The 25,846-nt window shown below is 41.9% G+C and overlaps 1 protein-coding gene across 1 annotated transcript in view; it reads left to right on the top strand.

The window, feature by feature from the left end:
- LOC139418412 (teneurin-1-like) overlaps nucleotides 1–25,846 on the top strand; it is a 132,755-nt gene that overhangs the window by 10,114 nt on the left and 96,795 nt on the right. Inside the window, exon 2 of the mRNA XM_071167817.1 lies at nucleotides 2,677–2,922. Coding sequence (XP_071023918.1) covers nucleotides 2,677–2,922 — 246 coding nt within the window. The remainder of the gene's footprint in view (nucleotides 1–2,676; nucleotides 2,923–25,846) is intronic.

The following is a 25,846-nucleotide window of genomic DNA, read 5'->3' as shown; positions in this document are numbered from 1 at the left end:
TGACAGCCCTCTTTGAGTTTTCCAAAAGGTACCTAAAGACTCTCAGACCATGAGAAACAAGATTCTCTGGTCTGATGAAACAAAGATTGAACTCTTTGGCCTGAATGTCAAGCATCATGAGTAATGTCTGGAGTAATCCCCGGGGGATGTATTAAAAATGTGCAAAAATGTCAAAAAATATGGTTTTGTTTTGTCATTATGGGATATTATGTGTAGATTGATGAGGAAAAAAATCTGTTTAATCTATTTTAGAATAAGTCTGTAATTTAACAAAATGCAAATGCACTGTACATACACTAACATGCTGGCAAAATGTTCTGATTGTCCTAATAAATGAGCCAACTAGACAAGATTATCATGAGCAGCACTCACCTCAATTTAGCTAACATTTCCACAGCCTAATTGTAGCCTAACCAATACCCAAACTGAGATTTATTTTTACTATTTTCTACATTGTAGAATAATAGTGAAAACATCAAAACTATGAAATAACATATATGGAATAATGTAGTAACAAAACAAGTGTTAAACAGATTCTTCAAAGTAGCCACCCTTTGGATTCATGACAGCTTTGCACACTCTTGGCATTCTCTCAACCAACTTCATGAGGTAGTCACCTGCAATGCGTTTCAATTAACAGTTGTGCCTTGTTAAAAGTTAATTTGTGGAATTTCTTTCTTTATGCGTTTGAGCTAATCACTTGTAGGGTGGTATACAGAAGATAGCACTATTTGGTAAAATGCCATATTATAGCAAGAACAGCTCAAACAAGCAAAGATAAATGACAGTCCATCATTCTTCAAGTGCAGTCGCAAAAACCATCAAGCACTATGATAAAACTGGCTCTCATGAGGACCGCCACAGGAAAGGAAGACCCAGAGTTACCTCTGCTGAAGAGGATAAGATCATTAGAGTTACCAGCCTCAGAAATTGCAGCCCAAATAAATGCTTCACGGAGTTCAAGTAACAGACACATCTCAACATCAACTGTTCAGCGGAGACTGTGTGAATCAGGCCTTCATGGTTGAATTGATGCAAAGAAAGTACTAAAGGACACCAATGAGAAGAAGAGACTTGCTTGGGGCAAGAAACATGAGCAATGGACATTAGACCAGTGGAAATCTGTCCTTTGGTCTGGTGAGTCCAAATTTGAGATTTGTGGTTCTAACCCCTGTGTCTTTGTGAGACTGAATGGATAACCTTCGCATGTGTACATCCAACCATGAAGCATGGAGGAGGAGGTGTGATGGTGTGGGGGTGCTTTGCTGGTGACACTGTCAGTGATTTATTTAGAATTCAAGGCACACTTAACCACCATTGCTACCACAGCATTCTGTAGCAATACGCCATCCCATATGGCTTGCGCTTAGTGGGACTATCATTTGTTTTTCAACAGGACAATGACCCAACACACCTTCAGGCTGTGTAAGAGCGAGAGTGATGGAGTGCTGCATCAGATGACCTGGCCTCCACAATCACCCAACCTCAACCCAATTGAGATGGTTTGGGATGAGTTGGACCTCAGAGTGAAGGAAAAGCAGCCAACAAGGGCTCAGCATATGTGGGAACTCCTTCAAGACTGTTGGAAAAGCATTCCAGGTGAAGCTTGGTGAGAGAATTCTAAGAGTGGTCAAAGCTGTCATCAAGGCAAAGGGTGGCTACTTTGAAGAATCTCAAATTTAAAATGTATTTTTATAGTAACTACATGATTCCATTTGTGTTATTTCATAGTTTTGATATATTCACTATTATTCTGCAATGTAGAGAATAGTAAAAAATAAAGAAAAACCCTTGTCCAAACTTTTGACTGGTACTGTAGGTAGCAACGTGCAGTAGTAAAAGATCTATATTCTAAAATAGCTCTGTTCCCCAAGATCTTTATGTAATCGTTACATTTCTCAGGAAAATAAGGACCTAACATTGTTTCGAAAATGATGCACTGATGTGCACTGACAACAATATGACATGTTGCACTCCAGAACAGCCTTTGCAGATTTGCTTTCAATGCTACCAGCTGCCTTTGAATTGATAGAGTATGACAACATGGGGGATACTGTAATACCTATAGAGTGTATTCTTTGAAAAAAAATCGGACTCTTAGAAACGATTTTTGTGTTGTGAGCACTTCCCCATGGGATATGTAAGTGAGCACCAAAAATATATCTTTCCGCTGCCTTATTTGGGAGATCTTAGCACGAGAAAAACTCACTTCACTTCACAGCATGTCCTCCCTGAAACCATATGTCACTATGAATTATCTGATGGTTTTATTAGAATTGAAACAGTCTTTGTTTCTTATTTAGTGGGAATGTTCTTTAGATGGTTGTTCAAAGATTGATGTTTAAAGTTGAGCCATTTAGAGGTCTTTTGTGAATTTTAATGAAAGACAAAAAATATTACATTCCAAAGTATTATCTATTCTACTATTTGTATCATTCCACAGTTATACAAGGTACTGTAGCTTACAAAGTAGTTTTCTCTTGGCTCTTGCTGTGCCCGCTTATTTAAAATGTTATGAGTTTAGTGTAGTGTATAATACTGTAGTGTATAATAGTTTGTTTTGATACATGATCTTATGTAACACCATAAAACACTCACAGTGATATGAAAATATATAAGTAAATATAGCTATTACAGTATGTGACTTGATTTTTTTATTTCCTTCATCTGTCCTAGACCTGGACCAGCTAGCACGGCCCAGTTACCAGGCGGAACTGCGCTCTGCCCCCCAGCACGGCTACCCGCTGGGCATGGGCTCTGATGTGGAAACAGAGACGGAGGGTGGGCCTTCGCCCGACCACGCCCTCAGACTGTGGATGCAGGAGATCAAATCAGAGCACAGCTCCTGTCTGTCCAGCAGAGCCAACTCTGTCCTGTCGCTCACCGACACTGAGCAGGAGAGGAAGTCAGATGGAGAGAACGGTAAGACCACCCGGTCTGGGGAATGCAACAACAAAGGGTTATACATCACCTACCTGCATATGCCACTGTCTGTGTGTTCTTACCATTTAATCAAAATGTCTTAAACAAGTAGCTAGTTTTTTGTTTATGACCAGTTCTATGCTGTACTGTACATAGTATTGAGCTTTGCTCAATAGGTACCTATAAATCAGACTAATTTCCATCACTTTGCCATGAAAATAATGAAAATGGTTCCAGCTGAAGTAAAGCTAAACACTTTCAGCCAAATGGTATGTTGTCCACCAAATCTGTCCATGATGCCAACCCAAGAACTCCATAGTGACCACTATTGCAGGTGTTAGGTGTAACCTTTTGCAAGGTCCTTAAGGCATTGGGATCTACACTACTACAGTATGACAGTGTGTACTGCAGTCTGTGCTTTATTCACATAATCACAGAAAAGGTTGTTATTCTGAGAAAACATTATTACTCCTGATCATTGCATGCCCCTTGGCAACAAGAGGAATAGAATGATTTTGGGGGTATGTATTTATCTAGGAGACCCAGGGATTCATTCAGTGGGTAATAAAAGCAAGCAAAGAGCAGGCTCAGTCTATTGATCGTCAAGAGAAGTAATATTTGTATCAGGGATGTCACGCTCTTAATTCAGTATGCACACTCTTCAGTGAGAGGCATACAGTTAGTGTGAAATTAAGTTTGTTGTTTGTGTGAGGCACCTTTTCCAGGGTCAAGTCTAATGAGAGAAAAAGGGGTGAGTCTGTAGCAGCCTCGTTTTTCTTGTTGAGGTCTATTCAGAATACCAAATGAGACAGCAGCGTTAGTTACCCATTTCAGGGCTTCAATATCTGTGAAAACTAAATCTACCTATTTGGATGAGAGCACACATCAATTTAATGATATGATTTCTATCATCTTGTTATGTTGAAGGTTTGTCTAAAATTGCTCTTGTATGAGATTCGTGCATTATGCCATTTTGTGGGAACATTTGAAGAAATAGAGCATCACCAGAGAACATTATTAAAAAGCTGGTGCAGATTTTTATGTTTGAGGGTGCGAGCTTTGGACGGGAGGGGACTGTCCCCTGTGATGCAATGTTACTGCCATTCATATTTACTCCTCAGCCTTCATATTAACTATTTATCCTGCTAGAAATGTGCATTTGTGAATATTATATATCTGTTGGGAGGCATGACCACATTAATCTCAGAGGTCGTTTGGAGACAATGTTGTCATTCTTGTTGCCTTATTATCTTTATCTGTGGAAGAATGTCCCTCAGCATGTATTTATTCTCTGCCAGAAGGATTATCACTCTGGGGAATACAATTGCTGTGAGATGGCTGTGTTTGTAGCGGGAAAATGGTGGGCCTTGTCTCTCTCTTACCGTCCCTGTCTCCTGCTGATCTGTTAAGACTGACAGTCCAATGGAAAGGAAGCGCAGGCTGGTGTTTTGAACTGGCATGGCGCTGATGAGGGATGTGATCTGCAATTTTAATGAGCATCAGCGCAGAGGGAAGTTCAGAAGCAGTTTACCTCCCTCCCTCCCTCAGTAAATATCTTGGCTCCTCACTATTATAGTATCTTATGCTATTCCTCCCCCCATGTAAAAAAAAACATTATCACTATTTCTTAATGCAGTATTTATCAGTTTACTCTGAACTGAACTGACCACAATACTCCCTTGGAAGAAACCAATTGCTCTTGTTATATTTTGGCTACTTGCTGTCACAGTACTCTGTTCTCTCCTGGTATTTCACAGTTTATGTAAAAACGACTATTGTTCTCTAAAGGATTACCATGGATGTAAAACCACTGTGGATGAGTGTAGAAATTGATGCTACAGTATGTACCATAGACAAGCATGAAGGCTAAGGATGAATGTTATTGCAACTGAATGACAAGGCTTCTTGTTTTTCTTTGATTTGGGATGGAGTGAATTGATATGGGGAGGCATTTTCATTGTGTAGAAAGTCCTAAATAATTCTGGAACATCTCCACTATACAGTACAGGTCGTAAACGTGTCATTCTATAACCACATGTTCATATGGCCTCACATAATGGTCTGTCAATTCGATTATTGTTACATGAAATGTGCCCCTAGTGTTTATTTGCTAGCAGTGCTTTGCCCAGTTCCTTCAGGGTTTGGAAGTGAGATTTGAAAATCTGCTATGGTCAGGCTACACGATGTATTTGCATATTCCGGTCATGTATCATGCAGCACCTTTGGTTGATTGCCATAAAACCTCCCCTTCGTTCTAGGCTTCTGTTCCCCTTCAGAAAAAAAACAAAACAATATCTAACGTCAGCCATTGATGGATGAGGCCACATTGTGGCTGTCACATGCCTGTGTGAGGTTGTCCTCTCCTTATGTTGAGGTTATACCCTGGAGAACATGGCCAGCAGTGTTAGAAATCAGAACATACCTTAGTAATGGAGAAGTAGTAGAACATTGACACTTTCATGTTATGAACAGTATGACTCTCTGATGGATGGCTAACTACATGACAGGCAGACCCTATGAAATATTGAGAATGTGAAGCAACTAAAATAGCTGTACAAAAAGTCCATCTTGAGTCATATTCACTGTGTATCTATTACCTTGCATGAACCCAGATTTCCACAGATGTCAGTTATAGCAGTCACACCAATCTATATGCTCTCCCTGTCCCATGAACTACCATAGTGTTTAGTATTTTTTAAGTTTCTGGAAAATTCAGAGCTGAAGCCAAAACTCTGTGCAAACAGAATTAGTGAAAGAAAAGGTTCCCATCCGATCAATATCTCCTTGTTTGGAAAGTGAGACTTTGTGACAGATTACACGTTAATGCATCTCCTGGATTCAGCTCCCAGTAGCAAAACTCACTCAGTCATTCATGGATTGAAAAGGAATGATTTGCCAACAACAATTTTACCCCATGTTTCAAAAGTTCAAGTTTTATACTGTGGCCTTATATGTATATTTTTGTACTTATCTATTCATTTATTCCTCTTTTATCAATACAGCTCATGCGTTATAACTACTTATGTTTATTCATGTTCACTGAATGTTTCGATGTGATTGGTTAAATAGCTGGAGGGTAACAGACAGTATAAATATTGTAAAACCATCACCCGTTAAAGGATGATGCACATGTACAGTTGAAGTCGGAAGTTTACATACACCTTAGCCAAATACCTTTCAACTCAGTTTTTCACAATTCCTGACATTTAATCCTAGTAAAAATTCCCTGTCTTAGGTCAGTTAGGATCACCACTTTATTTTAAGAGTGTGAAATGTCAGAATAATAGTAGAGTGATTTTTTTCAGCTTTTATTTCTTTCATCACATTCCCAGTGGGTCAGAAGTTTACATACACTCAATTAGTATTTGGTAGCATTGTCAAACGTTTCGGGTAGCCTTCCACAAGCTTCCCACAATAAGTTGGGTGAATTTTGGCCCATTCCTACCTGACAGAGCTGGTGTAACTGAGTCAGGTTTGTAGGCCTCCTTGCTCGCACACGCTTTTTCAGTTCTGCCCACAACTTCTCTATAGGATTGAGGTCAGGGCTTTGTGATGGCCACTCCAATACCCTGATTTTGTTGTCCTTAAGCCATTTTGCCACAACTTTGGAAGTATGCTTGGGGTCATTGTCCATTTGGAAGACCCATTTGTGACCAAGCTTTAACTTCTTGACTGATGTCTTGAGATGTTGCTTCAATATATCCACATAATTTTCCTTCCTCATGCAGCCATCTATTTTGTGAAGTGCACCAGTCCCTCCTGCAGCAAAGCACCCCCACAACATGATGCTGCCTTTCCCTTGCTTCACAGTTGGGATTATGTTCCACGACTTGCAAGCCTCCCCCTTTTTCCTCCAAACATAACGATGGTCAATATGGCCAAACAGTTTCATCAGACCGGACGACATTTCTCCAAAAAGTACAATCTTTGTCCCCATGTGCAGTTGCAAACCGTAGTCTGGCTTTTTTATGGCGGTTTTGGAGCAGTGGCTTCTTACTTGCTGAGCGGCCTTTCAGGTTTTCTCAATATAGGACTCATTTTACTGTGGATATAGATACTTTTGTACCTGTTTCCTCCCGCATCTTCACGAGGTCCTTTGCTGTTGTTCTGGGATTGATTTTCACTTTTCGCACCAAAGTATGTTAATCTCTAGGAGACAGAACGCGTCTCCTTCCTGAGCGGTATGACGGCTTCGTGGTCCCATGGTGTTTATACACTGCTCAAAAAAATAAAGGGAACACTTAAACAACACAATGTAACTCCAAGTCAATCACACTTCTGTGAAATCAAACTGTCCACTTAGGAAGCAACACTGATTGACAATAAATTTCACATGCTGTTGTGCAAATGGAATAGACAACAGGTGGAAATTATAGGCAATTAGCAAGACACCCCCAATAAAGGAGTGGTTCTGCAGGTGGGGACCACAGACCACTTCTCAGTTCCTATGCTTCCTGGCTGATGTTTTGGTCACTTTTGAATGCTGGCGGTGCTTTCACTCTAGTGGTAGCATGAGACGGAGTCTACAACCCACACAAGTGGCTCAGGTAGTGCAGCTCATCCAGGATGGCACATCAATGCGAGATGTGGCAAGAAGGTTTGCTGTGTCTGTCAGCGTAGTGTCCAGAGCATGGAGGCGCTACCAGGAGACAGGCCAGTATATCAGGAGACGTGGAGGAGGCCGTAGGAGGGCAACAACCCAGCAGCAGGACCGCTACCTCCGCCTTTGTGCACGGAGGAGCACTGCCAGAGCCCTGCAAAATGACCTCCAGCAGGGCACAAATGTGCATGTGTCTGCTCAAACGGTCAGAAACAGACTACACGAGGGTGGTATGAAGGCCCGACGTCCACAGGTGGGGGTTGTGCTTACAGCCCAACACCGTGCAGGACGTTTGGCATTTGCCAGAGAACACCAAGATTGGCAAATTCGCCACTGGCGCCCTGTACTCTTCACAGATGAAAGCAGGTTCACACTGAGCACATGTGACAGACGTGACAGTCTGGAGACGCCGTGGAGAACGCTGCCTGCAACATCCTCCAGCATGACCGGTTTGGCGGTGGGTCAGTCATGGTGTGGGGTGGCATTTCTTTGGGGGGCCGCACAGCCCTCCATGTGCTCGCCAGAGGTAGCCTGACTGAGATGAGATCCTCAGACCCCTTGTGAGACCATATGCTGGTGTGGTTGGCCCTGGGTTCCTCCTAATGCAAGACAATGCTAGACCTCATGTGGCTGGAGTGTGTCAGCAGTTCCTGCAAGAGGAAGGCATTGATGCTATGAACTGGCCCTCCCGTTCGCCAGACCTGAATCCAATTGAGCACATCTTGGACATCATGTCTCGCTCCATCCGCCACGTTGCACCACAGACTGTCCAGGACTTGGCAGATGCTTTAGTCCAGGTCTGGGAGGAGATCCCTCAGGAGACCATCCGCCACCTCATCAGGAGCATGCCCAGGCATTGTAGGGAGGTCATACAGGCACGTGGAGGCCACACACACTACTGAGCCTCATTTTGACTTGTTTTAAGGACATTACATCAAAGTTGGATCAGCCTGCAGTGTGGTTTTCCACTTTAATTTTGAGTGTGACTCCAAATTCAGACCTCTATGGGTTGATACATTTGATTTCCATTGATCATTTTTGTGTGATTTTGTTGTCAGCACATTCAACGATGTAAAGCAAAACGTATTTAATAAGAATATTTCATTCATTCAGATCTAGGATGTGTTATTTTAGTGTTCCCTTTATTTTTTTGAGCCGTGTACTTGCGTACTATTGTTTGTACAGATAAATGTGGTACCTTCAGGCATTTGGAAATTGCTCCCAAGGATGAACCAGACTTGTGGAGGTCTACAATATTTCTTCCGAGGTCTTGGCTGATTTCTGTTGATTTTCCCATGATGTCAAGCAAAGAGGCACTGAGTTTAATGGTAGGCCTTGAAATAAATCCACAGGTACACAATTGACTCAAATTATGTCAATTAGCCTAGCATAAGCTTCTAACGCCATGACATCATTTTCTGGAATTTTCCAAGCTGTTTAAATGCACAGTCTACTTAGTGTATGTAAACTTCTGACCCACTGGAATTGTGATACAGTGAATTATAAGTGAAATAATCTGTCTGTAAACAATTGTTGGAAAAATGACTTAAGTAGATGTCCTAACCGATTTGCCAAAACTATAGTTTGTTAACAAGACATTTGTGGAGTGGTTGAAAAACAAGTTTTAATGACTCGTTTAATTACATACACAACCTAAGTTTATGGAAACTTCTGACTTCAACTGTATACTTCATTTGCTGGATGAGGCCTATAGATGTTGACGGTAGGTGGAGCAATATTCTTTACAAGACAAAATGTTGTAGAGTTGGTCGATATCATAAATGTCTTATGTTGAGGAAACTTGGCTCTATTCCAATCCAAGTAATGCAGTATATTGTATTTATCTTACACCGATACTGCAAATGTAGCTCAGAGCTGTTTTGCCATTTAAAGTTGGAATCATTTTATTGACTTTATGTTTTATTTAGTGAAATACTTTATCAGAACTGGAGCAATTGTAACCATATATGTGTGTGTGTATATAATCAAAAATACCTGGGTGCTTATCCAGAAATGAATATGCAACATTATTTTCAGAGACAAATGTATTACTGCTAAATCGTTATTCTTTTCAATAATTCAGTAATCCCAAGGTATCTCATGTAAACAATTGAATACAACTGCATTTGAATACAACCACTCAGAACGAAACCTATGGCCATAGGAAATTAAACCCCCTCAAAAAATGCCTATCTAAGTGGTACCACTTTGTGCACAATGTCTGATTCTTCGCTAATCACGTGAGGATTTCCTTGTAGCAACAGAAATGACGAACGATGTGCAGGTGTCCACAATTCACCTATTAACAGTTCCATTTGACTAAAACAGTAGCTCCAAACACAGTCACAATACATCGCACAGGAATTATTCTGAGAGTAATACAGGACACGTCTGGATAGAGCAGCAGCTATTGAATAACAAGGCAACATTAAACATGTCGTCCCCCACGAATGATGTGGGGACAGACAAGAGACAGTTATCCAAAGGAGTCTCGCTAGACTATACTGATAGTAACATAATGGTTGATGTCAATGAATTGACTGTGAAATATTCAGATCAGTCCACTGTTGTCTATAAATTACACGTATGCAAACAGTAAGATGCTACTAGGGCATTTGAAACTGTTTGAGTACTCACCTTAAATTATTATCAAGTACTCGCACAAAAAACTACACTATATATACAAAGTATGTGGACACCCCTTCAAATGAGTGGATTTGGCTATTTCATCCACACCCGTTGCTGATTGGTGTATAAAATCGAGCACAGAGCCATGGAATCTCCATAGACAGACATTGGCAGTAGAATGGCCTTACTGAAGAGCTCAGTGACTTTCAACGTGGCACCGTCATAGGATGTCACCTTACCAACAAGTCAGTTTGTCACATTTCTGAACTAGGAGCAACAATGGCTCAGCCGCGAAGTGGCAGGCCACACAAGCTCACAGAACAGGACAGCCGAGTACTGAAGTGCGTAGCGTGTAAAAATCGCTTGTCCTCGGTTGCAACACTCACTACCGAGTTCCAAACTGCCTCTGGAAGCAACACAATCTGTTTGTCGGCAGCTTCATGAAATGAGTTTCCATGGCCTAGAAGCCTCACACAAGCCTAAGATAAACATGTGAAATGCCAAGCGTCGGTAAAATCCGCCATTGGACTCAGTGGAAACGCATTCTCTGGAGTGATGAATTACGCTTCACCATCTGGCAGTACGACGGACAAATCTGGGTTTGGTGGATGCTAGGAACCCACTACCTGCCCCAATGCATAGTGCCAACTGTAAAGTTTGGTGGAGAAGGGATACGGGTCTGGGGCTGTCTTTATGGTTCGGCATGCACAGAGCCCTGACCTCAATCCCATCAAACACCTTTGGGATGAATTGGAACATTGACTGCGAGCCAGGCCTAATCGCCCATCATCAGTGCCCAACTTCACCAATGCTCTTGTGGCTGAATGGAAGTCCCCACAGCAATGTTCCAACATCTAGTGGAAAGCCTTCAAAGAAGAGTGGAGGCTGTTATAGCAGCAAGCAGGGGGACCAACTCCATATTAATGGCCATGATTTTGGAATGAGATGTTCGACGAGCAGGTGTCCATATACTTTTGGTCATGTAGCTTAATTTTTTTAATTTGTTTTTATTTTACCCATTTTTCTCCCCAATTTCGTGGTATCCAATTGTTGTAGTAGCTACTATCTTGTCTCATTGCTACAACTCCCGTACGGGCTCGGGAGAGACGAAGGCTGAATGTCATGCGTCCTCCGATACACAACCCAACCAGCTGTACTGCTTCTTAACACAGCGCGCATCCAACCCGGAAGCCAGCCGTACCAGGCTACACCGTGCACCTGGCAACCTTGGCTAGCGCACACTGCGCCCGGCCCGCCACAGGAGTCGCTGGTGCGCGATGAGACAAGGAGATCCCTACCGACCAATCCCTCCCTAACCCGGACGACGCTAGGCCAATTGTGCGTCGCCCCACGGACCTCCCGGTCGCGGCCGGTTACGACAGAGCCTGGGCGCGAACCCAGGGACTCTGATGGCACAGCTGGCGCTGCAGTACAGCACCACTGCGCCACCCGGGAGGCCTATGTAGCTTAACTTGAGAATATCTAATGCCTGCCCATTTATGTTAATTTGCCTCACGCTAGCCATTACATCGGTCAGTCTTTTTAACCATTAACCAAGGTTTCTGAGTCAACAATGAAAAGAAGTGTGATTTGAAATCAAAGATGCACTCTGGGATCCAAATTCGTAACATATTGCACAAATTGGATTCGTTACATATCACATTAATTTCTAAATTTGTATGATAACATACAAATTGCAAAATACAAGTTGCAAAACATATCACCTGAAATGGATCACATGAAGTAGTACACATAAAACAGGTACCAACTTTGGTTCATGAGCACCACATTCAAAACTACTGGCTGATATTATACAAAAGTGTGAGAATGCATATTTAATTCATTGAAAATAAGCTATTCTTGTTCAAACTTTGTTGGCAGAAAATTTGATTATTATCTTATTATTGGTGTCCTTTAGTAGTGGTTTCTTTGCAGCAATTCGACCATGAAGGCCTGATTCACGCAGTTTCCTCTGAACAGTTGATGTTGAGATGTGTCTGTTACTTGAACACTGTGAAGCGTTTATTTGGGCTGTAATCTGAGGTGCAGTTAACTCTGATGAACTTACATGTATCCTCTGCAGCAGAGGTAACTCTGGGTCTTCCTTTCCTGTGGCGGTCCTCCTCATAGCGCTTGATGGTTTTTGCGACTGCATTTGAAACTTTCGAAGTTCTTTAAATTTTCTGCATTGACTGACCTTCATGTCTTAAAGTAATGATGGAGTGTCGTTTCTCTTTACTTATTTGAGGTGTTTTTTTTGTCATAGTATGGACTTGGTCTTTTACCAAATAGGTCTATCTTCTGTATACCACCCCTACCTTGTCACAACACAACTGATTGGCTGAAACGCATTAAGAAGGAAAGAAATGCCACAAATGAGCTTTTAACAAAGCACACCTGTTAATTGAAATGCATTCCAGGTGACTACCTTATGAAGCTGGTTGAGAGAATGCCAAGAGTGGGCAAACTTGTCATCAAGGCAAAGGGTGGCTACTTTGAAGAATCTCAAATATATATAGATTTGTTTAACACTTGCTTGATTAGTACATGATTCCATATGTTTATTTTTCATAGTTTTGTTTTCTTCACTATTATTCTACAGTGTTGAAAATAGTCAAATTAAAGAAAATCTCTTGAGTGAGCAGGTGTGTCCAAACTTTTGACTGGTACTGTATGTACAAAATGTAATGGCTGTAGCTCGAATGGGACAGGAGTAATGCTTGTTTGAAGTTTGATGTTGATTACTTTAGTGCCCCTCAGGCCAATTTGTGTCATTTTTTACATTTTGGATCTACATGGCAAGACGCATCATTCACCCAAATTTAGTCAAAATCGGGTCTGTGGTGTCTGAGATGTCATGTGTGACTAACATACGTACAAATGGAGGGAGACCGCTCCATAATGGGGCAGCGCACAATTTTACTATAGTGCTTTAGTGGTATTATCAACTCCACTATGATGTACACAAATAACGCAGGGTTACACAATCTCTTGCTCCCCTGTTTTGATACACATTGATGCAAAATCATTATCTTTAATTCATGTACACGTTGTTCATGCCAATGTGTACAGAGTAAGTACTATACTGCACACAACCAATAAAGTTTGTTTCCTCTCCTAGTCGAATGCCACATAACAAACAGGTGTGGATCCGTTCCAGGAGTGGTCTTGGGGGATTTGATGTGAGATTAGGCCGTGTACTGCGGTCCCCTGGATGTCTTTTGGCTTTTAGCTCTTGAAGTCCAGCCTCTGGTGAATTATCGACCATTTCATTCGTCACCTCAGAGGGTCTTTAGCTGATCTGGTACTACAACATGTCCCTAGGCAATTCAATAGAAATATAAGGCAGCGATCAGGACCACATTTGTCTGTGTGTCTGAAGGGCTCCAGAAACAGCCATAAGTAGTCATGTGCTGGTTACTATGTTTTCCCTGTGCAAAAGAAAGTAAATACAGGGACTCTTTGCATGTTTCAAATGTGACTTTAACTGCCTTATATAATATTATTATTTACACTTGGATCGGATTTCCGGGAGCATACAAATATGGCCATACATCTTTCTTCTAAAGCATAATAAAGAATCCACACACGTCTGGGTTTCATCCCACTGCACTGTCAAAGATATCTCATTTATATGAATTATGCTCTATAAAATGTGTATTCAAGCTGTGGTGATAAAAAAGTTATCTCCCAAACTTTCCATCATGTAATTTAATATAAGTATAATAGGTGACAAGCCTTAATCTAAAATTCATAGCAAAAAGGTATTATTTGTTCAATTTGTTTTCTCCCCCTTCCATTTCATGCCGGGAAATTGGCAGGAGTGAAAATGAGAAAATTATAACCTGAGCTCTGCAGTGGTTCAATAACATGATTCTATTAATTATTAATATTTTAAGGCACCCCATATGCCAGGACTGATATTGTGTGATGGATTCACATCTTTGAATTAATTTCATCAGTTTAATTTAAAGTGTCGACATCAGAGCCATCCTCCTCTCCCTCTGCCTACTCTGAGACAAGATGATTGGGGGCTGTGAGACACACAAACCCTCGGAGGACGGACATATCAAATACCCTACTAACGATGGACTGAGACTCCTTTATTGAAACGTACGAGCCATATCAGTCTAAATAAAGCAGACGAGCTTGAATCATTTCACCAGGAAAACATCAAAGGGAAGGATTAATCCAAACTATTAAATATGAGAGGAATTAAGAGCATTACACATATTCCTCTTAGGTTGCTAGCTTGTTGTTGATCATTAGATATTAGCTTGTGTTCTTTTACTTTTCCTTAATGTTTTTTTGGCCATAATAATGATGGTTTTAATGATCAGTGAAGATACCCACTGTCACGACAGAGCTGGCTGAATATGTAGTCTGATGATAGGGGTCATTATTTAAAGAGACAACGTTGTCTAGCTCTCTGACAGATGTGGGCTTTGATGTTTTGGGGCGTACGTCTGTATTTAGAGTAAACAGTATATCTGATTGGGCTATGCTCAAGTCAACACTGTCTGTCTGCCTGCCTGCATCAAAGTGACATCCTTCTTATGCATTGTGGACCTTATCATCTGGATTTAGGACATTTCCGGTTGTGGTTTGAATTGTATTATTTCAATTTTTTTTCAATTTTTTTCAGCGGAATGGGTTCTTTGACTGATTCCCTCTCATTGTTTTCTCTTTGGCATCCGAAACCCTTCTGCCTTCAACCCCCCGTGCAGAAATGAAACAAATGGTTTATTATTCTGCAGAATTACCATGTCATTCTTGTTGAATCAGACCCGACTTTGTTCGCCCCAGATTAGAGACATCAGAGCAGGCAGCTCCAGTGATGGTGAGTCTGATGAATGCTAAAGGTAACAACAAAGAGAGATCCCTCATCTGCCTCTGCTGTCTGACTGCTGGAACAGCCTGCATGTCAAAGCTGAGGTTTCTACGTCTGCCGCCTGACGTTTCCTCTGTGACCTAGAGCAGCCGGTCTGTCCTGACTATGACTGATACACTGTTGAGTGCAATTGATCTGTAGATCCAATTTATCCCAAATATCCTTCATTGGGGAGAAAAGACAGATGGATAGATAAAAATAGATGATGAATGGATGAAAATGTGTCTATTTTATAGTGCCCTTTTGCTATTTTATTATTGTAAAACATCATTTGCCTACTCCTTTTTAATGAATTCTTAATACATTCCAGTATTAATATTTCATTTTCAATATCTAAACCCTAATCCAAATAAGCCAGAGAACAGGAAATGAGGGTCTATTTAAGATAAGTGCCATCATTACAACATCTGCCTTAAAATTGGAGGAAATGGTTCAAATGAAGAAAATGGGCGAAATGTGCTAGCTAGTGCAGTTTTCCAACCGCAAAGGCCCAGCTCTAACAGTAGCTAGTGTGTTTGTTTGCTGAAAATTGACATGTGTGCTGACTGCGGCACTATCAGTGTCCTGCTGAACAGACATGAGGAGGTCATCCGCCTGCCAGTACAGGCCACCAGGCTGGGGAGAGAGGATGAAGTCCTTTACTACAGTGTTCTACGTTGATCCTCATAGAGACACATTGTGCAGGCTGGATTTATCTCCAACTGAGTATCAATTAGACACTCATTAGTACATCTGATTGGCTAAGGCCAACCAATTAGCTGGAATCGCAGACATTGATATAGTGTACATATTCCCGGGTTTTCATTACACCACCCTGGGTTGGTCAATGTTATTCATTTGAGCAAATGACTTGGGATTGAGCGTTGTGAGCCTTGAGGAAATAACATTTTTTCTCCCATTTATGCAATTGTTGGTTGTCTGAAGAACATGCTAAAGCCATGTGTAGGAGCTGCTATGGTTTCCCTTGATTTTAAGAATATACTGGAATATGGTCTTGTATTGCAAGTTTGAACTAAAAGGCAGTCTTCCCACTCAATGCCAAGCTGAGAAATGACAGTCGGCTTTTCCTGCTCACTTATATGGCCCTCTTCCTGCTGAAACTGCTCTTTTTTTTAGCATTTCATTCTGAAATCGTCTTCCTCTTTTGAAGAGTCACCCATCACAACTGTGCCCTTTCTACCCCTCCTAATGTCCTTCTCTCCAACACTATGAAAATCCTAACATGGCTGAGCCTCATATGAAACGACTGTCTTTCCTGTAGTTTTTTGTCTTGCCAAGATAGTGGTGCCACAATAAACCATGTGGCACAGACGGGGGTGGGCGGTCACACCAAAGATTATTTACTTGGTCGTGAGGATTCTCAATACCACGCTGTCTTGCGAAAACAATGATGTGATGAGATTGGTAAACAGCTAGAACGAGATGTGGCTCCAAGTAGCCTCATAAAGGTTTTCAGTCAGACATTCACGCTTGCCATACAGCAGGGGTCACCAACCGGGCGATCTTCAAGGCATTCCTAGTCGATCACCAAACATTTCTGTGGGAAAAACAATGATAAAGTCTTCCCAGGTAGGCAAAGTGTTGCATTTGTCTGAAAGGACAAACCTGGCCTACTTGGGGGACAACGAGAGCTGTGGCTGACCAATTGGATAGCTTGCAACCTTTTGGTTACTAGTCCGCTCTAACCACTAGGCTGCCTGCCTAGTCCAACACTCTAACCACTAGGCTACCTCATTAGCAGCTCCTCATGTCTATTTTAATATCGAGGATTATTTCACTTTCTCTGGTCATAGGAACAAGATGAATTGGTCCATGAGGCAGATGTGGATGCGGTGCGACTTGAGTTTCGCTATCAGGTGGAAGACTTTGTCCCCTCTCTCTGGTCAGTCTCACCGGAGGAATGTGGACACTGACGCTCATCTTATGTGGCAGGGCTTGCAAACTATTACAGACTACAAAGGGAAGCACAGCTGCGAGCTGCCCAGTGACACAAGCCTACCAGACGCGCTAAACCGCTTCTATGCTCGCTTCGAGGCAAGCAACACTGAGGCATGCATGAGAGCATCAGCTGCTCCGGACGACTGTGTGATCACGTTCTCCGTAGCCGACGTGAGTAAGACCTTTAAACAGGTCAACATACACAAGGCTGCGGGGCAAGACTGATTATCAGGACATGTGCTCCGGGCATGTGCTGACCAACTGGCAGGTGTCTTCACTGACATTTTCAACATGTCCCTGATTGAGTCTGTAATACCAACATGTTTCAAGCAGACACCATAGTCCCTGTGCCCAAGAACACAAAGGCAACCTGCCTAAATGACTACAGACCCGTAGCACTCACGTCTGTAGCCATGAAGTGCTTTGAAAGGTTGGTAATGGCTCACATCAACACCATTATCCCAGAAACCCTAGACCCACTCCAATTTGCATACCGCCCAAACAGATCTACAGATGATGCAATCTCTATTGCACTCCACACTGCCCTTTCCCACTTGGACAACGGAACACTTATGTGAGAATGCTCTTCATTGACTACAGCTCAGCGTTCAACACCGTAGTACACTCAAAGCTCATCACTAAGCTAAGGATCCTGGGACTAAACACCTCCCTCTGCAACTGGATCCTGGACTTCCTGACGGGCCGCCCCCAGGTGGTGAGGGTAGGTAGCAACACATCTGCCACATCTGCCTCAACACTGGAGCTCCACAGGGGTGCGTGCTCAGTCCCCTCCTGTACTCCCTTTTCACCCACGACTGCATAGCCAGGCACGACTCCAACACCATCATTAAGTTTGCAGACGACACAACAGTGGTAGGCCTGATCACAGACAACGATGAGACAGCCTATAGGGAGGTGGTCAGAGACCTGGTCGTGTGGTGCCAGAATAACAACCTATCCCTCAACCTAGCCAAGACTAAGGAAATGATTGTGTACTACAGGAAAAGGAAGACCGAGCACGCCCCCATTCTCATCGACGGGGCTGTAGTGGAGCAGGTTGAGAGCTTCAAGTTCCTCGGTGTCCACATCAACAACAAACTAGAATGGTCCAAACACACCAAGACAGTCGTGAAGAGGGCAGGGCAAAGCCTATTCCTCCTCAGGAGACTAAAAAGATTTGGCATGGGTCCTGAGATCCTCAACAGGTTCTACAGCTGCAACATCGAGAGCATCCTGAATGGTTGCATCACTGCCTGGTACGGCAATTGCTCGGCCTCTAACCGCAAGTCGCTACAGAGAGTAGTGCGTACGTCCCAGTGCATCACTGGGGCAAAGCTGCCTGCCATCCAGGACCTCTACACCAGGTGGTGTCAGAGGAAGGCCCTAAAAATTGTCAAAGACCCCAGCCACCCCAGTCATAGACTGTTCTCTCTACTACCGCATGGCAAGCGGTTTCAACAGTTTTTACCCCCAAGCCATAAGACTCCTGAACAGGTAATCAAATGGCTACCCGGACTATTTGCATTGTGTGCCCCCACCCACCCCTCTTTTACGCTACTGCTACTCTCTGTTCATCATATATGCATAGTCACTTTAACCATATCTACATGTACATTCTACCTCAATCAGCCTGATTAACCGGTGTCTGTATGTAGCCTCTCTACTTTCATAGCCTCACTACTGTATATAGCCTGTCTTTTTACTGTTGTTTTATTTAGTTACTTACCTATTGTACTAACACCTTTTTCGCACCATTGGTTGGAGCCTGTAAGTAAGCATTTCACTGTAAGGTTGTTGTATTCGGCGCACGTGACAAATAAGCTTTGATTTGATTTGATTTGAATTGGCGGACCCTCTGCTGCTCTCTCCCTTCCTCTGCTGAGACAGATGCAGGTACCATCAGTTCAGTAAAATTAAAAAGCAAATTATTTCCATTTATGCATCGTAAGTCATACACCAACTGATCTATTTTCTTATCAAAACTCATGTTTTGAAATCTAATATGGTCTGAGAAGAACACTATAGGCAGGTCAAGCACACAGCCAATATGCTGTGATAATGTATTAGGCCTAATGCACAAACCTTATTCCTACACAACTGTTTTTATTAGGTTCATGTTAAATGTTTTAAGTGATTTTTTTTATTTATCTGAGCGTTAGGTTTTTGGCTTGCTTTTTGACTGCAAAAGTGATCTCGACTCAGAAAAGGTTGGTGACCACTGCCATACAGAGTTGAAATATCTAGCCAATACATTTTGAATTGAATAACATTGCTTGTGAACTTCAGAGATTTAATGATTTGTCACTGGCTTTGGTTAAAGGCAAGTACAAACGCATACTAGTAATAGTCATTGAGTCTACATATTCTGGGTTACATGAAACAACGTCAACATGTCACTGGCTTCTTCTCTGGTGGTCTCTCATTGGCTATTGCTGATCACCGTTCTCAAAACGTGTTGTTGCACATATTATACTACAAGAACATTGCAGATTTTGTGCCGATAAAATCAAACACGTTTGAAATTATCGGGACATCTGGGACGGCTCAAATACGGGACTGGGAGCCCTCAGATTGCCTCTTGAACCCGCTCATGTTAAATGAGCATTAGTGACTGCCGGTTGAATAAGCAACAAAATAGGGATTTTGTCTTCGAAATCAAAAACTTGTCTGGGACAGCTAAATTGGGGCCAAAATGGTGTGGTGTACGCCCGGCTTAAGCAGGAAACAGCTTGCAGACAGACACAATGGAAGAGATCCAGACCAATATCAAGCTGCATCTTAGAGCTCCCAATCTTGTCCATATCATTCTCCTCCACAGAAAGCTCCTCCATCTGCAATCTGTCACTGGGTATGCTTGTTAACAATGCCTGCCCTGCCTGTGTCTTTTCACTCAGAAATTCCCTCTTGCCACTTCTTTGCCATCATTACTCCTAGATGATGACTCTGGCCAACCCCCACACTCCCCAAATTCCTGGCAGTCATGGACTTATTCTTATTACTCCTCTTTCATCAGTCATCCACCGCTCCAAACATGCTCACCCTTCCCCAGTAAATCTCATACTGACCCTCCCCTCCTGGACCCCCCTCTCACCATTTCTTCCTCCCTTCTCATCCCTCTGTTCTTTTCTCAAGAGCTGTTCTTTTTGGCTTAAAGCCACCTCTATCTATATTCCTGCTTCACTCCCTCTCACACTATGAAATATGAAAAGGACTCAAAAGGAACATAAATTAGTGATGATCAGACCAAGTTAACAGACCTCATATGGCTCTTAGAGCAGTTACACGTCTAAGCAGGGTTTTTCATTCAGGAGTTGGAACTCAAATTGGAAAGTCAGCTTAATGACCATAATAAGCAATAGCCTATTCTCTTTTTCTGGGTCATCTATACAACATGAAAATGGCAGCTCTATTGACCCTCATTAAATAGACATGGTTGGTATTTTCTGACTCCCTAGCTTGCACAGTGCTTTTCAAAATGTAATTATGAAATGTATAATATTTTTCATCTCAATCCGACACCACCAAGCTCTACTTTTATGAGCTGCACCAACTTTATATTCATAGATCTTTCCAGGGGTGACAGCCCCACCAAATCATAATGATCATTGTTTTGATTCTCATCATACAGTACTCAGGAAATACAGTGAGACAAATAAATTAAGTGTGGAGTTTTTAAACTAAGTTTTGGGGTGAAAATGAACCTTTCACAAAAATTCCTACCCTCTTCAGTTGCAATCTTATTGAAGAGGATTTGCTACACTTTTATGTCTCTTCCAGCTTCTCTCTGCTCATTTGTTGGACTGAGGTCGTCTTCTCCTGGGTTCTATTAGAATAGATAGATTTATAATCATTATTTATAGTCAGAGTTATAATCAATCATCACAATGACTTTTTGTTCCGTGCATAGCTGCATCTGTGGCAGTAGTTTATCTTCAGCTTGGTTGACAGGCTTTATGCCTTCCTCCCTCCTACTCATAAGGCTAGATGATGATGCTGCTGCCGCACAGAGCCACAGCACAACTCTCCCAGTAAGCATCTGCAAGAGCGGGCAATAATGTGGCTCGCTTTAGGAAGAAAGCATAAGGCTTTAGACACATCGTAAATGGAGGCATCACTCCAGGGAACGGACATCTTTTCTAAAAGACTGACACATCTGTCTCTCCCGGCTCCACAGGAGACTTTCATTTTGCTGCTTGTTTGTGTAATTAGTGAGGTTAACTTTCAACACTCAAACAGTCTCAGGAGCAGCAAAAATCTCCTCCAGAAACACAGAAAATGGATTCAACATATTTCATGTTTTAAATGGTTTATTTAAATTGCGTATTAGATCCATGCCACTCTCCTCTACTGGTTCCATTGCAGTCGGGGGGAAAAGCATAACGGATAGATTTTTCTCCAACACTCAAAATGATCAGCTTTTGTTTGCTGCCACTTAGAACTAGGTCTGTCTAGGAGATTTATTTGTACTTCAATGAGAACCTTGACAACAGTGATAGATACATTGTGTGTGTGTGTGTGTGTGTGTGTGTGTGTGTGTGTGTGTGTGTGTGTGTGTGTGTGTGTGTGTGTGTGTGTGTGTGTGTGTGTGTGTGTGTGTGTGTGTGTGTGGCCCAAATTCTGAAAATGTTCCCCTCCCCTGCAGATGCTCATTTCTATGGTCTGCCCTGGAAAACAGAGAACAACACCTGTTTCATTTGTTTGGTCAACAGCCCTTTGATAACATTTTCTTATGGAACTTTCTGCCTTAATCCGCCAAAGTCAAACATCTATTTGCAATGTCCCCAAATTCCATCATGATTTCAGTAACAGAATGGCAGCGGTGGGCTTTTATCTGTTTGAAAAAGTCAGGAATGATAATGGATTGACCTCCGACAGAATGTGTAATGCTGGGAAACTGGGCCTGGCTCTTGCTGTTTTCACACACCACACACATACACGTTATACACATACACATATATATGTATGTACAGTGGGGGAAAAAAGTATTTAGTCAGCCACCAATTGTGCAAGTTCTCCCACTTAAAAAGATGAGAGAGGCCTGTAATTTTCATCATAGGTACACTTCAACTATGACAGACAAAATTAGAAAAAAATATCCAGAAAATCACATTGTAGGATTTTTATTGAATTTATTTGCAAATTATGGTGGAAAATAAGTATTTGGTCACCTACAAACAAGCAAGATATCTGGCTCTCACAGACCTGTAACTTCTTCTTTAAGAGGATCCTCTGTCCTCCACTCGTTACCTGTATTAATGGCACCTGTTTGAACTTGTTATCAGTACAAAAGACACCTGTCCACAACCTCAAACAGTCACACTCCAAACTCCACTATGGCCAAGACCAAAGAGTTGTCAAAGGACACCAGAAACAAAATTGTAGACCTGCACCAGGCTGGGAAGACTGAATCTGCAATTGGTAAGCAGCTTGGTTTGAAGAAATCAACTGTGGGAGCAATTATTAGGAAATGGAAGACATACAAGATCACTGAGAATTGATCTGAAGTTTGCTAGAGAGCATTTGGATGATCCAGAAGAAGATTGGGAGAATGTCATATGGTCAGATGAAACCAAAATAGAACTTTTTGGTAAAAACTAAACTCGTCGTGTTTGGAGGACAAAGAATGCTGAGTTGCATCCAAAGAACACCATACCTACTGTGAAGCATGGGGGTGGAAACATCATGCTTTGGGGCTGTTTTTGCAAAGGGACCAGGACGACTGATCCGTGTAAAGGAAAGAATGAATGGGGCCATGTATCGTGAGATTTTGAGTGAAAACCTCCTTCCATCAGCAAGGGCATTGAAGATGAAACGTGGCTAGGTCTTTCAGCATGACAATGATCCCAAACACACTGCCCGGGCAACGAAGGAGTGGCTTCGTAAGAAGCATTTCAAGGTCCTTGAGTGGCCTAGCCAGTCTCCAGATCTCAACCCCATAGAAATTCTTTGGAGGGAGTTGAAAGTCCGTGTTGCCCAGCAACAGCCACAAAACATCACTGCTCTACACAAGATCTGCATGGAGAAATGGGCCAAAATACCAGCAACAGTGTGTGAAAACCTTGTGAAGACTTACAGAAAACGTTTGACCTCTGTCATTGCCAACAAAGGGTATATAACAAAGTATTGAGATAAACTTTTGTTATTGACCAAATACTTATTTTCCACCATAATTTGCAAATAAATTCATAAAAAATGTGTGATTTTCTGGATTTTTTTTCTCATTTTGTCTGTCATAGTTGAAGTGTATCTATGATGAAAATTCCAGTCTTATGCCTGCATTGTCTCTCCTCTATAGTTGTGCAAAGCATGGGGGGGTTTGAGCTTCTATGGCTCTCTAAATGCAAATTACATGTGCCATGTGATAGAAAATGATAATAACAGGTTTGGTAGAAACGGCCTTAAACAGTTCATACAATGTTAATTATCAGTCATTTTTAGTCGGCTGATTGCGGAATTTAATTGAAAAATGAATCGGTTGAATCACCTCTAGTCCTCTTATGAAATATATGCTCGGTTATTTGTTTGTGCTCGCTCTTGTTATGTGTCCGTGGGTGCACATATTCAGTGTTTTGGTGTAATGATTTCATGAATGGCATGGTGGTGGTATTAAACAGCATCTGATTCAGACAGGAACATCTGTACTGGTCCCCTGGGATGTAGAGCCAGGCGGATGGAATGCTAAGACCACAGAAAGCTAATACATATAACACTGGATCCCTTTGGTATTCATCCTGCGTACGTGAATGCAGTGTCCAGGTCCATGTTGATGTTTGTTTTATGGAAACGTAAAACCATTAAAGGGCCTCCGCTGTATCCTATAATCGTAGACCCAGACCTTCGATAAAAACGCCTCAAATTAAACAGAGGAAGCAAGTGTTTAGTCGCTGTTCATGGATTTGTATGGCTTTATACAGTAGCAGGATTGCAACTGCTGTGTCATAACTGTGCCATTCAAATTGAATTAAACATTACAGTAACTAAATCTACATGAACATGCAGTGGAGCTCCAAAAGTATTGGGACTGTGACAAATGTTTGAGGTCTGTACTCTAGCACTTTGGATTTCAAATGATACAATGACTATGAGGTTTAAATGCTTTAATTTGAGGTTATTTCATCATAGATTTTCATCCATGTCAGGTGAACCGTTTAGAAATTACAGCACTTTTTGTACATAATCCACCCATTTTAGGGGACCAAAAGTAGCAGGATGGCGACTGTAATTCACTAATGTGTATCAAAGTAGTCAAAAGTTTAGTATTTTGTCCCGTATTCCTAGCACGCAATGACTCTGCAAACTTGTTAGATGCATTTGCTGTTTGTTTTGGTTGTGTTTTATAACAGTTCAGGTTAATGGTGATCGTCGTAACATGCAGACGCAACATGGTCATCTCCGGTCCTCCCCTATTAGATTCCAATGTCAGTGCTCATAATCATTTGACATGATGAGATTTCACCTGCGGAACGTTTACATACGCTAATCACACTGATAAGCTGATATCCTCTTTGATACTTCATGAAATGTTTGATATGCGCATATCTGAAAAAGGTTGAGGAGAAACGTGTGGCTCCATATTCATGTTAATTGACATAAACCCTCACCGCAGGCCTACTAATTGTCTTAATTGATTGAACTCATGATTAATTGATTATGTTAACGATTTTCTGACAGAACGAGCCCTCTGGCTATCATGGCTTTCTCCTGTTGATGGCGGTAGGTATTCAGAGTTTCTCTTGAGACACAGAAAAGGAATGCATCATTGGTGTTATCATTAGGCTGGTAGAACTCTCAGGTTTGCAGAAGAGGAATGCACATTTTTCATATTTTCCTAATACCTTGTCCAAACACATTTTCGAAAAACACATTTGCAATGTCTGTGATAGCAGTAATCACTGCTGTGGTTACTCAAAAACCCTCGCTGACCTGAAAGAGCATTCCAAGTAGTAGAAGATTCCAAGAGTGTCCTCACTCAGACAATTTAGTCCATTCCTATACCGTATGTGTCTGTTACATGAAATAAAACATTGGAATGGCACAGGAGCAACATCTGAAATATTGACACTAGCAGAGACCTTTCCACCCTTCATGCAGGCCCCCAGAAAGGGATATGTGTCGCTGCTCTGAGCAAACACACAGCCGTGTCACAGGCAGCAGGCAGTTCTGAGGAGTTGAATTGAAATCCACATAATGGGTGGTTTTCCCTTTGCTGCGAGTAAAGCTTATCGCAGAGTGCACACTAAACACCCTGGGAATTAGCCTTTCTCACCCACTATTGTGTCAGGAATACAAATGATGACCCATCTAAATAAAGATTGTCTCTGTCGCCATGATGTATGCTTATGGCTAAATGTACTTCTCTTGAAGCGATATGATTGGGCACAGGTGTGTCTAAAAAGTCGAACAGTGCCCTCTTTGGGTGGGAGTGCGTGCAGTCATAACTAAACCCTTGAACAAAATCAGACTGTTTTTTCCCATCTCTATTTATTTGAACCATTTCCACAATTGTTTTGCAAAACAAAATCTGTATACATACTATTTTATAGACCTAGAGTCATTTTCATGTGTTTTTCTTTTCATTTCCATGTCAAGCACCTCTGAATTGCAAATTATTTTGTATAGAGCATTTTAAATGGCCTACTTCTACAGTACAGAGATTAAACTTGTTCAAAAACAACAACAGCTCCGATTAGGGCATCCCCTCCGATCAGAGCCAGAGCTGCCTGGTAAACTGTGAAGAGAGATTGCATGATGTGGGTAATCTTGTTATGGAGCCCTTAATGAGAATGGGAGTCAGGGCAGCAGGTGTTATAATAATCAGCGCTCTGAGCTGAGCCCCAAACCTGCTGCGGATTTACACACCATGTTGC

This window comes from Oncorhynchus clarkii, chromosome 10 (assembly GCF_045791955.1).
Source record: "Oncorhynchus clarkii lewisi isolate Uvic-CL-2024 chromosome 10, UVic_Ocla_1.0, whole genome shotgun sequence".
Classification (NCBI taxonomy): domain Eukaryota; kingdom Metazoa; phylum Chordata; class Actinopteri; order Salmoniformes; family Salmonidae; genus Oncorhynchus; species Oncorhynchus clarkii.
The sequence above is the reverse complement of the archived record's forward strand: the minus strand, read 5'-3'. Positions and strand labels throughout refer to the sequence as shown.